Source organism: Camellia sinensis, chromosome 9 (assembly GCF_055761805.1).
Source record: "Camellia sinensis isolate YWXY chromosome 9, ASM5576180v1, whole genome shotgun sequence".
Classification (NCBI taxonomy): domain Eukaryota; kingdom Viridiplantae; phylum Streptophyta; class Magnoliopsida; order Ericales; family Theaceae; genus Camellia; species Camellia sinensis.
In genome coordinates, this window is record NC_138969.1 from 36,623,118 (window position 1) to 36,642,633 (window position 19,516).

A 19,516-nucleotide genomic window follows, 5' to 3' on the forward strand; every position below is an offset into this window, starting at 1 on the left:
TCAATTTCTCCCTGGATGAACCATATAATCAAAAGAAATCATGAACTAAAATAAAAGCACTTGTCTTCCATATCCACATGATAGGGAAGAGCATAAACCGAAACATTTTGAAGCAACAAAAATAGTGTTATTAAACCATTAGCACCATATAAAAATATTCCTCCTAGAGTAAGCAGCTTGCAATATTTTGATTATAGCCATTGAGATATGACTCTTTTCAAGGCTTTCTGTCTTTCCTAGTTAACTTCATCTAAAATAGGGATGACCTGTATACTCAACAGTCCATGGGCCAACCATTTTACTGACTAATTCAAGGCCAGTTGCCACCTGGATAAAATGAGAAGGTAAATTACACTCACCTCCCCCGCCGTTTAACTTAAGAAAAATATAATAAGCTTCACACTTATGAACCTCTATTGTAGTAAGGGCTAAAACAATCGAAACTAATGTATATGGTGGATAGATACATAAATAAATAAAGATAAACATACATTTTAGTAAAAAAAGATGACTATTATTTTTTTTCATTCATACGACTAACGAATTATTGATGAAAAATGGCCTAACTGTATTATATCAAAAGTGTTGGGTTAACTATAATTTCTCTAAACCTCAAGGGAGGTGAGTGTAATTTACCCTAAATAATATTGCAAGGAGGAGCCACAAAAATGATATTGTAGTTGCATATGCAACAATGAAGTTGAAATTAGTACTACTTTCTTTTCTTGAGTCCATTTCTAGAAGTCACTGCAGACAAAAGAGAACTCCAAATGGACTTTAATGTAATGCCTGATTGTCCCTAGTATTTAAATATTTAGTTCAATAAGGTCCAAAACTGTGGGAAGATTGCTCATCAGAACAATACACACAGTAAAAATAATATATAACAGAACTTTGAATATATGTAACGAAACAGCAGCTCTGCAACGTAACTTTGGTTGTCTCTCTCATAAACAACTTGCCGGGCATCTCTCGCGGGACTCAAATGACACTAGGAATGCAGTTTCAGTTTCATACCAATCTTTGAGGAAGTTATTCAAATGCAGTTCTATAACCTGTCTCTCGAAGGACTAAGTGTGCATACTAATTCTCATTATCTGAAAAACAAATCCATAATCACCACCAATATGAAGTTCATTTTCGCAACATTGTTGATTTTGGGGATGTGGGCTTCTCAAGCCATGTCTCGTACGCTGCCTGAAGTGTCCATGGTGGAGAGACACGAGCAATGGATGGCTTGTTTTGGGCGCGTGTACGAGGATGATGTAGAGAAGGAAATGCGTTTCAAGATATTCAAGGACAACATGGAGTTCATCGAGTCTTTCAACAGTGTTGCAGGGGCGAGGCCTTACAAACTAGGCATTAACCAATTTGCAGACTTGACTAATGAGGAGTTCCAGGCCTCCCGTAATGGGTACAAGAGGTCCTCCCTTCCAAAGGCATCTAAAACAAGTTCGTTTCGGTATGAAAATGTGACTGCAGTTCCAGCTAGCATGGACTGGAGAAAGAATGGAGCTGTTACTGCCATTAAAGATCAAGGTCAATGTGGTACGAGAGAAGACCCTAATTAGAACTTATCTACAACAATTGATGGACAATTTGGATGTTGTGCCTCAAAATCATACGATTTTTTGGATTTAAGTTAAAAATAATTAAAATTTCTACAACTAACTTGAATTCCAAAATTGCGTTGTTTTGAGCCTAGTAGATAGAGACCCCAATCTTAATATATTGTTACTAGTTTATGATTTAACTAACTTAGACCTTTGTTGTTATTCGAACAATACAAATATTGTAGGATGTTGCTGGGCATTTTCAGCTGTTGCAGCTACAGAGGGGATTCACCAGCTCAAAACCGGTAAGTTGATCTCATTGTCAGAGCAAGAGCTAGTGGATTGCGACACAAGTCAAGATCAAGGTTGTGGAGGTGGTGAAATGGACAACGCCTTCAAGTTCATAATAAACAACAATGGGCTCACAACTGAAGCAAACTATCCTTATGACGGAACTGATGGAACTTGCAACACTAACAAGGAAGCCTCGCATGCAGCCACAATCACTGGTTATGAGGATGTGCCTTCCAATAGTGAGTCGGCATTACTCAAGGCCGTGGCTATACAACCTGTGTCTGTTGCGATTGATGCCAGTGGATCTGCATTCCAACACTACTCAAGTGGTGTTTTCACGGGAGACTGTGCAACTCAATTAGATCATGGTGTTACAGCAGTTGGATACGGGACTAGTGATGATGGCACCAAGTATTGGTTGGTTAAAAATTCATGGGGCACGAGCTGGGGCGAGGGGGGATATATTAGAATGCAAAGAGACATTGGTGCCGCTGAAGGGCTATGCGGCATTGCCATGGATGCTTCCTATCCAACTGCTTGAATTGCAAGAAATACCTAGTTTTTTTGCTTATGTTTGTGTGGTGTGCCATTCTGGTTTTGGTTGTGTATGAGGTTGTATGGTAGCTTCTTTGTACAATAAATTCTGAAATATATTAAGGAAACTGCATGCCATTGGTTCTTCTATTTATGATTATTAGATGGGACACGAACATGCAAATAGGGATGGCAATCTGAAATCGGCCCGACGGTGACCTGACCCCCCGACCTTGAATTCAGTGATTATTCACCGAAAAATATCCCTTACGGGCCGGGGATGGTATTCAAAAATTCATCCCTGATGATATCCGAGCCGGGGACGGGGATAGATATTTCAGACCCGGACCCGGCCCCGCTTTGTCCCCGAGGTAAAATTACGATTTTGTCCCTGGATATATATATGCTTGTATTTGTTTAGGTTTGACACAGACACACACATTCAGCCTCCCACACACGACACTCCTCTTTCTCTCTCTCTCACTCGCCACTGGTCTCTCCCTCTCTCTTTCATCTGTCACCGTCGTGCCTTCCTCCTCACCGGCGATCCTCCGTCACCACCGAGCCTCCCTTACCGCCTCACCTCTGCCGTTTACCGTTTAGCCTCCCTGTCTCTCTCTCTCTCTCTCTCTCTCTCTCTCTCTCTCACACACACACACACACACACACACACACACACACACACGATGACGGGGCTGTTGCTCTCTCCCTCACCGCGAATCCTCCCTCACTGCCGCTTTTCCGTCGCTGCTCTCTCTGTTTAGGTATCTCTCTCTCTCTCTCTAGGGATTTCGATCTAGGGTTTATATATATGTCTATATATTATATATATATATATATACACATCTGAGTGTATATAGGGTTTCGATCTAAGTGTACATATATATATATATATATATTTCGATCTAGGGTTTTCTTCAAACTCTGTTTTTTTTTTCCTCTAAATTTATTTATTATATATATATATATATATAAATATATCTGCTTATATATTTTTATTTTAGATATTTTTATTTTAGATCTGTTTATTTTTAGATCTGTTTATAAAAAAGTTTATTTATTTTAAATCTGTTTATTTTATATATTATTGAAGATGATGATGTTATTCTGTGTGTAGAAATTAGGTTCAGTTGGTTTGCTCACTACTGACATTTGGTTTGCTCATCCAGGTATTTTCTCTTTATTGATTGATGTTATTTTCTCTTTATTGATGATATATTATTGAAGATGATGATGTTGATGATGTTATTTTCTCTTTATTGATGTTATTATGTGTGAAGATATTTGTTTGTAGTTGAATTGTTAATTTGTTAATTTGTGTCTAGATATTTGTTTGTAGTTGAAATTATGTGAAGTTGATGATGTTGATTGATGTTTAGTTAATTTGTTTAGTTAACAATTGATTTGTTAATACAAATTTGTATTTTGTTAGTGAGAATTTTAATGACATTAGATAATTGAGTTAAACATAATTATAATTTTCTTATAGTACAAATTCTTATGACAAATTACAAAGTTTGTAACTAAATGTCCTTAGCACACACTGCAGTCGTTAACATAATCTTACCAATTTTTAAGATGAAAAGAAGGCCAATTTTAAAATTATTTGAGTGATATTAATTTGCCAATGAATCAAATTGGTTGACTTTGGTTCATAATTATACTTCGTTTCATAATTAAAAATGAAACCAGCTTCTCATGTAAGTCTTTGGTAATAGAGCATAAAAACAAAATTATAGCTTTAATTAATTGCAGTTGTTAATTGCACTGTGTTTGTATGAAGGATAATTATTTACAAGTGCTTCAAATTAATTATAAAACGAAAAGTTTTATGAGTGAGTCATATTAACTCACTTTTATTAACTAATTAAAGATAATAATAATAAAAAATGACTCTCTCAAATATGTTATGATTTCATATTATTATCACATCTGTTTTAAGAATATTTAATAATTTTTTTGTGAAGCACTACATCAAGACAGCCATTATTGAAAATGGAAGCAAACATTAATATGTTCAAAATTGGGTGTAAATCAAGACAGCCATTACACTTTACACCTTTTGTATTTGGACATTTTTTTTTAATTTCTTTGAGTTGAATGCTAAAGTAGAGTTTGAATATTTAAAAAAAAAAATCACTAAAATAAAATAAAAAATTCAATTTTCAGAAAAATAGTTTAAACTAGACTGATGGTTTAATGAGTTTTCTTTTTTATATTGTTATGTATGAGTTTTCTTTGATATTTCTACTTTTCTAAATTTGTTATTTCACTGTTAGAAGTTTGAAACTCTTTCATTTTTTGCCTTGGCTAGATTTCAGAGAATAGCTATCTTTGTAATCTACTTTTATGTTACCTCTGTTAATATTAATTCAATCCATATTATTTTTATAAAGGTTAAAAATGTCAGATGTTAATTCTCAAGCACCAGTTAACTCTGAAGTACCCATTAATTCTCAAGTACCTGTTAACTCTCATGTACCATTTGAGAGTGACTTATCACAACATTCATCGCCAGCTACAAACTCACCGTCTCCCCTCTCTAATCAAAATGTTATTGATTTAGAAGAAGAGTCTAATACTACTTGTGGAGGAACTAAAAGAAAACCTAGTGTTGTATGGGAACATTTAAAAAAACAACAAGTCAATGGGGTGTGGAAGGCAATATGTAATTATTGAAATAAGCATCTTGGAGGTGATTCAAAAAATGGAACTAGGCATTTGCATGATCACCATAAGAGATGTACTAGGAAAAAAGTGATGGACATGAGGCAAAAAGTGTTAACGAACAATTTTAGTAGAGACAGTCCAAAAATGAATTCTTATAATTTTTATCAAGATTTTGCTAGGAAAAAGTTGTCACATGCCATAATCTTGCATGAATATCCCCTCTCTATCATAGACCATGTTGGTTTTAAACGATATTCAACAACACTTCAACCATTGTTTAAAGTGCCTTCTCGAAATACGATAAAGAGTGATATTTTAAAGATTTATGATTATGAAAGGGTGAACACATTGAGTTTGGTGGAGCATAATAAAAGTAGGGTGGCAATCACAACTGATATGTGGATTGCTAGCAATCAAAAGAAAGGATTCATGGCTGTCACCGCACACTTTATTGATGATTCATGAACATTACAAAGTCGCATTTTGAGGTATATTTTTGTAAATTTACAAATCATTTAAAAATTCTATCTTATTCAGTTCAATTTGCATGTTATTAATACTTGTTTATGAATATCATATTTTAGGTTTATTTATGTTCCATGTCCACACACAAAAGAAGTTCTTTGTGATACTTTGCTTGAGTGTATGATGGACTGGAATATTGATAAAAAAATCTCTACTGTGACTGTTGATAATTGCTCCACAAATGATGTTATGATTACCATGTTGATGGATAAGTTAAGTAATACATCATTTTTGTTGGGTGGTACTTTGTTTCATATGCGTTGTTGTGCGCATATTTTGAATTTGATAGTGAAAGATGGATTGGATGTCATACGAGTGGGTGTGGAGAAATTTGAGAGAGTGTAGCTTATTGGACAGCAACACCAAAAAGACTAGAAAAATTTGAAAAAATAGTCAACCAATTGCGTATTCCACATACTAAGAAATTAGGACTTGATTGTGCAACTAGGTGGAATTCAACCTACTTGATGCTTCAGACAGCCTTGTTGTATAAGGATGTCTTTTCTAGGTTGAAAATTAGAGAGCCCCAATATAAGACTTTGCCAACTGAGCAAGAATGTGAGTTTGCTAGAGAGATTAGTGAGAGGTTTAAGATTTTTTTTTTTCTATAACAGAGTTGTTTTTTGGTACAAAGTATCCCACAGCCAATGTTTGTTTCTCAGTTTTATGTGAGAGTAGGATGACATTGTCTCAATGGCTCTCTTGTGAAATTGAAGTGATTAGAACAATGGCATCAAAAATGGTAGAAAAATTTAATAAACATTGGTTAGTGATACATGGTGTTATTGGAGTTGCAGTTGTACTTGATCCTAGGTATAAGATGAGTGTATTGGAGTTTTATTTTGAAAAACTTTATGGAGACAAAGCTGAAGATGAAGTTGATAGGGTTCGTCAGATTTGTTATGATTTGTTGCAAGAGTATCAGCACCGAGTTGGTATGGAGACCGATGTTGTTGGTGACTCTTCTACTCATCCAGAAATTGTTACAGAGACCCTTTCAGAATTTGATTGGTTTATTAGTAGAAAGAGAAGTAAAAAAATGAAGAACGTAAGATCAGAGTTGGACCATTATCTAGAAGATGATGTTTTGCCAAGAATTTCAGGTTTTGATATTTTGAATTGGTGGAAAACTAATGGACCAAAGTATCCGACCTTACAGGCAATAGCTAGGGACATTTTAGCTATTCCTGTATCCACTGTTGCTTCTGAGTCAACATTTAGTACTAGTGGAAGGTTGGTGAGTCCATATCGTAGTAGACTTCATCCAAACACATTAGAAGCATTAATGTGTGCACAAAGTTGGTTGTGGGGTGCAGAGATGAAAGATATTATTTCATCTAATCTACATATTATTATTTCACTTTTATTATTTATATTACCATGGAATAATTTCAATACTGAATTTATATTCTTTACTTTTTAGGAAGTTCAACATTGGAATCGGTGGGCTATGCAACTATATATGATGATGATGAGATCGACTCGGAAGAGTCATGTGCCACTTTTGTGTTAGTTGTCATCTTTTTTGTTTAAATTGTTAACATTTTTTACATTTTATTATTAGTATTAATTATTTATTTTTTTCCTTTTGTTATTTAACAGGAATTCAAGTTGAAGGAGATGATGAAAGTTGTTGTGTGGTTTGTATGAGAATTGGAGAAACAATGCATTTGATTTTTTATGTTGTAATGGAATTTTTTTCTTTTTTTTTTAAATTTCAATTTTTGGGTAACCTATCCCTTGCGGGTTGTGCTTGAGACTAATTATTCTCTTTGCAACTTGTTGAATTTTCTTGTGTGTGGGCTGCTAGACATCTGTTTTGTTGTTTGTGTTATTTTGTTGAATAGAATGTTTTTCTCTCTGCTATGCTAAATGCTGCTGGACAGGTTCTTTTGTTTAGAATGGTGCTGGACAGATTCTTTTGTTTAGAATGCTGCTAGACAGATTCTTTTGTTTAGAATGTTGCTGGACAGATTCTTTTTTTTTTTTTGAGAACTGCTGGACAGATTTATTGATTTATATATATTGATTTGAATAGGACTAGTTATTTATAGATGTTATTTTGTTCTTTACAGATACAAAATATGTTGACAAATATCATATTTGAAATATGTTTGAATTAGATGTTTATAGATTTTTTTAATTTGAAAATTTGTCACAAATATGTTTGAATAGGATTGTTTGAAGAGTTACAAATATTTGAAAATATATTTCAGATTTACAAATATGAAAATATATTGGACAGAGTTACAAATATGTTTACAGAAAATATGCTGGACAGAGTTACAAATATGTTTACAAAAAATATGCTGGACAGAGTTACAAATATGTTTGAAAATATATTTCAATAGGATTGTTTACAGATCAAAAAAATAAAATAAAATAAAATTACCACCGGGGATTTTTCGGGATCGGGGGCGGGCTATGGGTCCCCGTCGGGGATCGAGGGCGGGGACGGGGAATATCTCACTTTCAGGGATTGGGGACGGGGAGTGTGGTCCTCGGCCCCGTCCCGCCCCGTTGTCATTCCTACATGCAAACACGATATTTTTCTAAAAATTAATGGACCTGATAGGGACGCGTTGTATAATATATATATCCAACAAAAAAAGCAACATGATTGTAGACACAAATTTTAAAATGTGAATTATTTCAACACATTTCAAAATTTTATGTTACAAATGTCCACTGTTTAGTTTTTGGACTAAACAATGTTGATTATTTGAATAGCAGGTTCTTATTTTCGATTTGTATTTTAGATCGTTAATTGCACATTTTAGACAAATGAAACCTCCGATTAATGAAGAACAAAATAAACAACAAAAGACAATTTAAGAAAAATAAATATTTTATTGAAATTGTTATGGATTTTGAACCCTCGAATACAAAATACAATTCTTGGGTTTGGAACCCTTTACCTATTCATCGCCATTAGTGTAGACTCTTGAGTTCTTTAGGCTTCTCTTCTTTCTTGTAACGACTTCTTTAGCTCTCAATTTCTTTCTTTCTTTCTCTCTCTGATATTTTCACTTCTGATTTTCTGATCCCCCGTCTTGTGTGATGGTCCTCATATTTATAGAGGGCCATCAGGTGATAGGAATGCTTCATCTTCAATTTGAATTTCAAATTGAATGATAGTGCCATTTGAATTTTGAATAATAGCGCTATCTGATTAATCGTATATCTGATTAACCGGATTGATCTTTGGGGTTTCATCCTGTGTGGTGTCTTTTTTGTAGGCTCTACAGGTGTCATCTTTCGTAGGCTCCACGTGTCACTTGAGTATCTTGAATAACGTTGTTGAGATACAACGTCGTTTTATTTATGTACTTCAATGGATCATATTGATCTTTTTTAGGAAGTGATTGCCTACAACAATCTTATCGTAGGCTCTATGTGTGTCATTGACTGTACTTGAAATTTAAACATAAATTTGGTTGAAATTTATGTGCCAACAAATGCCCCTCGTGACTTGCACAAGTGAATTTTCTTAACTGTGCGAGTTACGACAAATTGGCACTTTTATCTAGATCTTCTTTAGATCTTGGATGGGATTATTTCTTGGCCTTGGTCCCTTTCTGCCACTTTTCAGGCTTTGTATTTTTTTTAATGGGTTGAGTGCTCCTTATAGTCCATAGGCCTTTTATTATTATTATTATTTTAGGGTATGGGCCTATTTTTTATGGACTTCGGCCATTTTTTTTTTTTTTTTGTGTGTGTGTGTGTGTGAGGGTCATGGGTAAGGTCTAAAGATTTAATTGGACATTTCCTTTTGTGGGTCTCTAACTTGCCCGCATTTTTTTTTACAGTAGATTTTTTTTTAGGCCATCATGGATTTTTCTAGACCATGGACCTTTCCTTTTCTAGGCCACCATTTTTTAATCGGGCATTTTCTTTTGTGGGCCTCCAACTTGCCACCATTTTTTTACAACACATTTTTTTCCTAGACCATCATGGACCTTTCCTTTTCTAGGCCACCATTTTTTTAATTGGGCCTTTTCTTTTGTGGGCCTCCAATTTGCCACTTTTTTTTACAGCAGATTTTTTTCTAGGCCATCATGGATTTTTCTAGGTCATCATGGTCCTTTCCTTTTCTAGCCCACCATTTTTTTTTTTAAATTAGGCCTTTTCTTTTGTGAGCCTCCAACTTGCCACTTTTTTTAATTTTATTTTTATTTTTATTTTTAGGATATATATATATATATATATATTAGGAGTTTGTCTAAATGGAATAGGATGGATTGGCATTAGTAGGATTTCTAATCCTACACAAACTCTTACTTTTATGGGGTATTTCAAATCCTACCTAAACTCTTGCTTCTTTGAAGTATTTTAGGAGACCACTACCTCCTTTCTTAAGCAAGAATTTTTTGCTTATATAATACCTATCCATGCATGTGGACAGTAGATATTTTTCCTCCTATAACTTTGTTCTTCCAGTAGAATTTTTTTGTTTCCAGCAATTTTTCAGTAGCCCGATTTTTTTTTTTTTTTTCATTCTGCAAATTTTGTAGTGCATATTAGGTCTTCATCCTTCAAAAGTTGTCTGGCCATTGTCTTTCTTCTTTTCCCAAACGAAGGCACAAAAGAATTCCTTCAAATTCCTTTTAATCAGGTATACTTTCATCATAATATTTGTTGCTTTCTTTTCACCCCTTGTTTTTACTGCTGCCAGTTTTTTTTTTTTTGTTGCTGCCAGAAGAAAGTTTTAACACCCATACCAACTTCATGGATGTCACGCTCATAAATTTTGCATGCAATGGCATCCCTTGGCCTAACAAAACTTCTATCTCTGCATGTTTTTAAGGCATAAGATTTCTTTTCTTCAAGAAAGAATAAGTTCTTTTATGAAGTCATGCAATATGCCTTCTATCCATAGCACCTTTTTTTTCTTCTCTGCTGCTGCTACCATATATTTTTTAAAGCAGCAATCTGTCTGGTTTTCTTTTACTCACTTTAGCAAGATTTTAAGCAACAATATATATGTATATATATATATATATATTTTAACTCACAGTAGAATCAAGTAAGCAGATTTTTTTAAATTATTTTTTTTTTTTCTGCTACTACCCATTTTTTTTTATGAGCCCAAACAAAGACCTTTCTTGTTTAAAAAAAAGAAAAACCTATTATACCCTTTTGTGTAACAGCATATATTTGTTTATTTAGCAGATTTTGCTAAAAAAAAATATGAACATACTTTTTATTTATTTTTTAATTTTTTAATTTTTTTTTAAAGCCTGCTGCCTTTTATTTTATTTTGTATTAATAGCAGCTCCTTATACAATTGGTGCTTGGCTTCATAAGACTGTTTTGATCTTCTTCCATGAGGGTCTTTCAACTGGCCATTATGACAGCTTCAAATCTTTTCTTACATTGAATTTCCACTTTTTGCTAATTTATCAAACGTGCATCCCTTCTTAGTTCGACAAAGGCATTAGCCATATAATCTTTCTATCTGCTGCTCCAATCAGATTCAAGCTACTTTAATGAATTCCACCATTCAATCTCCCCTTTGATCACTTTTAGATCGTTACTGGACAATTCCATTGGAGAAAGACTTTCAAGCATAGGGCAGAAAAAAAAAAATCTAATTGGAACAAAAACTCCATTTTTTTTTTATATAAATACATGTTGTCTTTTATTTTATTTTGTATTGGTAATTGGCCCAATTGAACATTTTTTTTTTTGAATCTAATCTAATCAAAGCATGCCCCCCTCATGATTCATGCAGGTGAATTTTAATTGTACGAATTACGATTTTTTTTCCTTTTTTTTTTTTTTTTGAAAATCAAATCAGCCTTGCCCCCTTGTGATTCGTGTAAGTGAATTTTAATTGTACGAATCACGATGCCTAATTATTTCATGTCTTTTTTTATCTCTTTTGTAGGCAACACGCATGGCGTCAGAGTTTATTTGCAGGTGTCATTGCCCTTTCCAACCTAATGGCAATGAGTAGCTTGAATCCTTGGCATTGATTATGTCCTTTCACCCCAATGGCTTGATTGAATGTGTCCTTCACCCAAATGGCTTGATTCATTGGCAGTGATTGTGTCCTTCACCCCAATGGCTTGATTCATTGGCATTGATTGTGTCCGTTACCCCAACAGCTTGATTCCTTGGCAGTGATTGTGTCCATCACCCTAACGGCTTGATTCATTGGCAGTGATTGTGCCCATCACCCCAACGGCTTGATTCCTTGGCAGTGATTGTGTCCGTCACCCCAACGGCTTGATTCTGTGGCAATGATTGTGTCCGACACCCCAACAGCTTGATTTCTTGGCAGTGATTGTGTCCGTCACCCCAACAGCTTGATGCCTTGGCAGTGATTGTGTCCTTCACCCCAACGGCTTGATTCCTTGGCAGTGATTGTGTCCGTTACCCCAACGGCTTGATTCCTTGTCCTTCACCCCAACAGCTTGATTCCTTGGCAGTGATTATGTCTGTCACCCCAACGACTGGATTCCTTGGTAGTGATTGTGTCCGTCACCCCAACGGCTTGATTTCTGAATGTGTCCTTCACCCCAACGGCTTAATTCCTTAGCAGTGAATGTGTCTATCACCCCAATGGCTTGATTCCTTGGCAGTGAATTTGTTCGTCACCCCATCGGCTTGATTCCTTGGCAAGGGGCTTTCGTCAATTTCTTTATATTATGACATTTTGCCTTCACTGACCTCTTTCTTTTTCTTTTTCTTTTTTTTTGTTTGGCCATACACAGTTTATACTCTTGCGGGCCAGGAGTATCCAATGTTTTACCACCTTAGATTTTGGTGGGGTATTTTAGCAGTTTAACCACATATAATATCGTTGGTGGTCTTCGACTTATGTTTGGCCGTACACAGTTTATACTCTTGCGGGCCAGGAGTATCCAATGTTTTACCACCTTCGATTTCGGTAGGGTATTTTAGCAGTTTAACCACATACAATACCGTCGGTGGTTTTCGACTTTTGTTTAGCCGTACACAGTTTATACTCTTGCGGGCCAGGAGTATCCAATGTTTTACCACCTTAGATTTTGGTGAGATATTTTAGCAGTTTAACCACATACAATACCATTGGTGGGTTTTTTTTTTTGTTTAGGCCCTAATTTTTGCCTAGGCCGCCCTTTCGGGTTTTCAACCTAGCAGGCTTTCTTAAGGGTAATATCTTTTTAAGAACCTTGCATTGGTTGGGGGGAATGATTCTTAACAAATAGGCCCCATTAGAATAAATAGGCCCAATTAGAACAAATAGGCCCCATCGTTATCAACAAATAGGCCCCATTAGAATAAACCTTCTTAATCACATAAGGTCCTTCCTATTTGGGCTCAAGCTTTCCTTTGGTTCTTCGTGAGACTACTGTGGGTGTTCTAACCATTAGTACCAAGTCTCCTTTTTTAAAAGAGCGAAGCCTCACCCTTTTATTGAACGCATTTGCCATCCTTTGTTGGTAGATCTCCAAATTCTGTTAAGCATACAACCTTCTTTCATCTAAGGTCTCGAGCTCAGCCTACCTCACTCTTGCACTTTCATCTTCTGTTAAGGACTCTTGTATTGCCACTCGCAATGATGGTATTTGAACCTAAGTGGTAACACTGCTTCTCCTCCAAAAACTAACGAATAAAGGGTTGTTTGAGTAGGAGTTCTATGCGAAGTCCGATAAGCCCACAAAGCTTCTTGTAACTTTTCGTGCCAAGCTCTTTTGTTCTTATCCACCATCTTCTTGAGAATTTTGCACAATGTCTTGTTGAAAGCTTCTGCCAAACCATTGGCAGGTGCATGATATCTTGATGAATGGTTGTTTTTAATTTTGTACTTGGCAAATAACTTGTTCAAAGCATCACTCCTGAATGACTGTCCATTATCCATGATGATACTTTCTGGAATCCCGAACCTGTAAATGATATGGGTTCGGATAAACTCAGAGACAACTGTGCTTTTTATATCCTTTAAAGCCACGGCCTCTGCCTATTTTGAGAAATAGTCAGTGGCAGCTAGGATGTATCGATATCCTGCTGAAGATGGAGGTACAAAAGGACCAATAATGTCCATACCCCATGCTGCAAATGGCCAAGAATAAGTTGTTAAATGTAAAGGCTTTGGGGGTTGGTGGAGAAAGTTCCCATGGAATTGGCAGACTTGACATCTTCGAGCATAATCTATGCAATCTGCAATCATAGTCGGCCAATAGTATCCCAACCATTTTAGCTGCATATGTAATTTAGGACCACTTTGGTGTGCCCTACATACACCTGCGTGTATTTCTACCATTACCTCTTGAATACGCTCTTTGGCTATACACCGCATGTACATTCCATCCAAAGACCTTTTGTATAACCCATCTTTCCACAGGACGAATTTGGTAGCCCTACGTCTCACTTCAATTCTTTTTACTTTATCTTCAGGTAGCCTACCATGTTGAAGGTAAGCTATGAATGGTTCCCGCCAATCCTCCTCGCTTTCTCCCTTCGTGGTGACGATCAAGATTAGAACCAAGTCAGAAACTTCTTTTAAAGATTGTAACACCCTTCTGTCATCTACCGTAATAGTAATTGTTTTGCTATCTGGTAGGGTCAATGATGCAGCCAAACTTGCAAGTGAATCAGCTCGAGCATTTGTTCTTCTCTTCATATGAAAAATATGTGTTTTCTTGAATTGCGAAAGCAATTGATCAGCCCTTTCATGATATGGGATGAGACTTGTTTTCTTTACAATGTATTCTCCACGGGGTTGCTTTACCACCAGTTCTGAATCTCCATAAATTGAGAGTTCTTCAATACGAATTTGTAATACCAATTCTAATCCAGCAATTACAGCTTCATATTCTGCCTCATTATTGGAACATCCTTCACTTAAGGCGAAAGAATGAGTGATTATAGTATTGTCTGGAGTCACAAACACAATTCCAATTCCAGCTTTATTGTTTTTAGGATTTTCTTGTTTCTTGCCATATGGACTCCTTGAAGCTCCATCAAAATACATCTCCCATCCTTTCTGGATTTCTACTTGCATAAGCTCTTCATCTGGTAAATTAGTTACTAGAGGTGAGTCATCAGGTATAGGATGTGCTGCCAAAAAATCTGCTAAAGCCTGCCCCTTTACAGCTCTTTGGGGAACATATTTAATTACGAATTGTTGGAGAATTACAGCCCACTTTACAATTTTCTCTGAAAGTATGGGCCGTGAAAGTATATATTTCAAGGGGTCTGCTCTTGATATCAACTTGACTTCATGTTCCAAGATAAAGTGCTTTAGTTTTTGCAAGGCGAACACCAAGGCAAGACATCTCTTTTCGATAGGAGAATAATTAACTTCTGCCCCAATCAAAGTACGACTCAAGTAATACAAGGCATTTTCTTTCCCATGCTCATTGTGTTGTGCCAACAGTGCCCCTAACGAACCATCCAGGGCTGTTATGTACAACAAGAGTGGTTTCCCTTTTATTGGGCTCATGAGTACTGGAGGCTTCAAAAGATACTCCTTAATACTATTAAAAGCATTTTGGCACTGCTAATCACATTCAAATGGAACACCCTTTTTCATCAATCTTAAGAATGCCAAGCATCGACCAGCCAAGTTAGAAATAAATCTTCTGATATAGGCCAATCTCCCTTGTAGCCCCTTCAATTCACTTAAATTTCGCGGAGGAGGCATTTCAGCAATGGCTTTAATCTTAGTAGGGTCAATTTCAATCCCTTTGTTTCAAACCACAAACCCTAGAAATTTTCCTGAGGAAACTCTAAATGCACATTTTAGTGGGTTCATCTTGAGTTTGTATCTCCTCAAATGTTCGAAGATTCTTCTCAAATCTTCCACATGGTTTTCCTTCTCCTTTGTCTTGACGACAAGATCATCAACATAACATTCAATGGTGTCATGGAGCATATCACCGAAAATTACAATCATCGCCCTTTGATACGTGGCCCTAGCATTTTTCAGGCCAAAAAGCATTATCTTATAGCAAAAGACTCCTCTCGGAGTCCTGAATGCAGTCATTTCTTCATCTTCATGTGCCATTCAGATTTGATTGTATCATGAGTATCCATCCATAAAAGACAAGGTTTCATACCCAGTAGTTGCATCTACAAGAAGTTCAGTGATGGGCAAGGGAAAGTCATCTTTAGGACAAGCCTCATTGAGATCACGAAAATCAATGCAAACCCTGATTTGACCATTCTTTTTCTTGACCAGCACTATGTTTGCTACCCAGGTTGGATATTTGACTTCCCTGATAAATCCTGCATTGATAAGCTTATCGACTTCAGCTTCAATTTGGGCTGTAAGCTCTGGTCGAGTTCGCCTCTGAGGCTGTTTAACTGGCCGTTTCTGAAGGTGAATTGCAAGCTTATGGACTGCAATCTCTGGATTAAGACCAAGCATCTTACTGTAGTTCCATGCGAATATGTCACGATACTCCCTTAAGAAGGAAATATATTATCGACCTTCTTCTTCCTTTAAATTTGCACTAATGAAGGTTGGTTTGTTTTCTCCTTCATCACCCAGATTTACTTCACGAAGGTCATCCACGGTGGCTTGGCCTCTTGCTTTAAATTCTGTTGGTGCAGGTTGAGATTTATCTTGGTCAACATCTTCCAACACATCTTGAGTGATAGTCATGTTTACTGGAAATTTTTCCTCATCCCCCTGATAGCCTAACCCTTCTGTCCTGGCGGTGATAATACCACCTTGCTGGATAGCCTGCCTCTGCGAAGGTGTTAATGCAAAGTCAAAGGGTGTCATTGTTCCTGGTATTTTTTCAGGATCTAAACCAACTTTTACCAACATCTGTGTAATTTCTGCACTAAAGGTAAGCTTCTCAAAACTCGAGATGTTTTCTTCTGGCACTTGTTCAACTTTTACTTTCTGTTCAACATCTCCAAGTGAGTGAAATATGATGGATTTCGACCCTTTTCCTTTGGAAGGGACCACAATCTTATTATATTTCTCCACATAGGTGCATTTTGCCCTCCTTAATGGCAACACGAACTCACCTTTGAGATCCAAAATTAGATTTATTGGGGCTAGAGCCTTTGCCACCAGTTTCCTTTCGGACTTTGGCACATATCGAAAAGTTCTTTTTGTTGAAACTGGAGTAGACTCTAGAGCGTCTTTGACATTCGGAGTATCTTCAGACTTTTTCACATCTTTTCCTTTTCTTTGTGAAGTCTTTGTATAGAAGCTATCATCAGCATAATAGGCGTCTACTTCTCCAAATGGATCATTGTCAGCCATAATTGTCCCCTCTTTTTTGGGTGAAGGCAATGGGTACTTGATACATTGGTGATAAGTTGATGGCACTGCATGATGATTATGCATCCATGGTCTCCCAAGCAAAGCATTGTAGGAGGTGTCTACATCAAGGACCAAGAACTCAGTGCTTTCTTCAATATCCCCAAACTTGGTTCGCAATTCAATCTTCCCCATTGGGCGTTGTTCATTCTAATTAAATCCTTGAATGACCAAACGACTTGGGCGAAGTTGTGAAATTCGAACCCCTAATAAGTTTAAGGCCCTCCAAGGCATGAGGTTTACCACAGATCCTCCATCAACCAGAATTCGAGAAATTTTCACATCATGGATAAGCCCAGTGATAAACAAAGGCCGATTATGGTCTGTCGTTTCAGCACACATGTCTTTGTCACTAAAGGTTGCCATAACCATGCATGTAGCTGTCTTCTCTTGATTTCTACCCTCAATTTCTTTGTGGAAATCCTCTGGCTTGGACAGGGCATATATTAAAGACTTTCAAAGCTCTGGAGACATTTTCAGTGCATCATATATGCTCAACAATGCTGGAATTTTCTTTAGATGAGCTAGTACATCATATTTCACTTGTTCTTCCTCCAGCAAAACCTATGGAACTTCTGACGTTTGAGGGTCTTGAGAATTTCATAATTTCCTCCGGTAGGTCAAGTAAATTTGACATACTTCAGCCACCGCCTTTTTGTTGACCTCAACTTCTTTTGTTTCCTCAATTGTTTGGACCATGTTAACTGGTCCAGCTGCAGGGTGATCATCATCATCAGTCACTTCTCCATCTTCCTGGAGCTGCATTCTTCTCCTATTTCTTAGGTACCAGGAGTCACGCCTATAAAAGCATTGGGATTTTACAAAACCGTTCTTCATGGCCTTCCAACTAGGCACCACCACCCCTTCGATGGAGCAATACCAGTCAAAGGCGATCCCCTCCAAAGAAATGGGGAATTGTTTTAGGCAAAGTGCTTGATTTTGAGCTGTTTTCCCATACTGTTTCAAAAAATGCCTAATATATTTTTGAGGATCTCCATACCCCTTATATAGGACAAAATTCGGAAGTTCGTATCCTTTAGGAAATGTGTTGGCTTTACCCATAAAGGGAACAAATCCCTTGGGCGATAAGTGCCCATCTCTCGAAGATCAAAGGTAGTTTCAATCTTCTCCTCAATTGTGCCTTTTATGAAATCATATGTTTGAGAAGATATACCTTCGTCATCCAAATGTTCTGACATCTTAATTTTTATTGGCCATGGTTTATAAAATGTCCTATAGAATCGATCAGCCATGGTGTCCCAATGTGGGATTAAATTAGGTGGCAGGCTGAAGTATCAATCTACCGCCCATCCTTCCAAAGAAAGAACGAACTGCCGTAAAAGTAACGCCTAGCTTTTTACTGTGTTTCCACATTGTGCGAGGAAACGAACCAAATGGCGCCTTGGACAACCTATCCCATTATATAAAGGAAAACAAGGTACTGCATATCCTCGTGGGAACTGAACCCATTCGACCCAATTAAGGAAAATGGTGTCCAAAAATTTGATTTCTTTCAATAATCAAATTTTGATGGGCTTCAAAACCCTTATCTTTCAAAGAGACTGTTACTTTTGCTTGATGTTCCAATTCTCTTCTAGCTTCAATTTTTGTTTTCTCATCATCACCTGGATTGCGAATGATATGTATTTCTCGCTCTTCAAAATTTACATCCACAGTGATGACATTACAAGGAAAGTCAAAGTGGTCACTTGATACACTTTCTCCATCGTATGTCCTAGCTGGAAATATGTATGGTGAACCATCAGGAGAAAAGTCAAGTTTCCAATCTTCATTAGGATCCTCAACTTGAGATGACTTTGCTTGTTTACTTGAATGCTTCCATACTTCATCATCCGACTTACACCTGCCATTCACCTCATCATCCTTGAAGTGTAGTCATTTTTTTGCCTTTTTCATAAGCTCAGAGTCGGACCTACACCCGGTGTCTCCTTGTTCTGTTCCCCTTACATATTCTGGAGTGTTTTGATAGTACATTGGTAGTACTGGCGAATATTCTGGAGAAAAGGCTTCTGGTGTATACTCTAGAAAAGCTGGTGTATACTTTGGTGAGGCTGGTGTGTATTCTGGAGAAGTCGGTGTATACTCTGGTGAGTCAGGCATGCAAATAGGAGATGTAATGCAATCTCCTTCCCTAACTTTTGAACCAACTTCACCCTCATCTTCCTTGTCATCACTCAAAACAATGATGGTTAGCCTAGGGGCCAAAGTAAGCTTTTCCTCCCTCATTTTATCATAGTATGTTTGTAACTCCACAGATTAAAATTTTGAAGGCAGAAATTCCTCCAATGTGATTGAGACAAGGGGACATTGCTCTAACTACTCATCAGGGACCAATTTCTCCATTTTTTCCTTCTTTGGGTTCTTCTTTCCTTTTCTTTTACTTACTTTGGCTTTTTTCTATTTCCTGGAAACTTTTGGTTTTTGCTTTTTGGAAACTTTTGGCCTTTATGTTGTTGAAGTAACCATATTTCTAGCTTTCACTGTAGCATTTTGTTTTTTCTTCATGCTTTTTGACTAATAAACAACCCATTTACCTTCATTATCATTTTCGATAGTGATTGGGTTAGCTGATGCTTTCTCTTGAGGAGGGAGCTCGATAATTTTAGAGTCCAAAAGTTCCTGAATTTTATCTTTCAGAACAAAACACTCT

General features: G+C 36.7%; 2 protein-coding genes across 2 annotated transcripts; both read left to right on the plus strand.

Moving 5' to 3' along the window:
• Positions 1-1,001: 1,001 nt before the first annotated feature.
• On the plus strand, positions 1,002-2,519 carry LOC114292330 (senescence-specific cysteine protease SAG39). The gene is made up of 2 exons (XM_028236270.2): positions 1,002-1,548; positions 1,799-2,519. The coding sequence occupies exons 1-2, from the start codon at positions 1,041-1,043 to the stop codon at positions 2,386-2,388; spliced, it is 1,098 nt and encodes a 365-aa protein (XP_028092071.2). The 5' UTR covers positions 1,002-1,040; the 3' UTR covers positions 2,389-2,519.
• Positions 2,520-6,315: 3,796 nt separating this feature from the next.
• On the plus strand, positions 6,316-7,191 carry LOC145799351 (zinc finger BED domain-containing protein DAYSLEEPER-like). The gene is made up of 3 exons (XM_082888913.1): positions 6,316-6,874; positions 7,000-7,084; positions 7,179-7,191. The coding sequence occupies exons 1-3, from the start codon at positions 6,316-6,318 to the stop codon at positions 7,189-7,191; spliced, it is 657 nt and encodes a 218-aa protein (XP_082745039.1).
• The last annotated feature ends 12,325 nt before the right edge of the window (positions 7,192-19,516 follow it).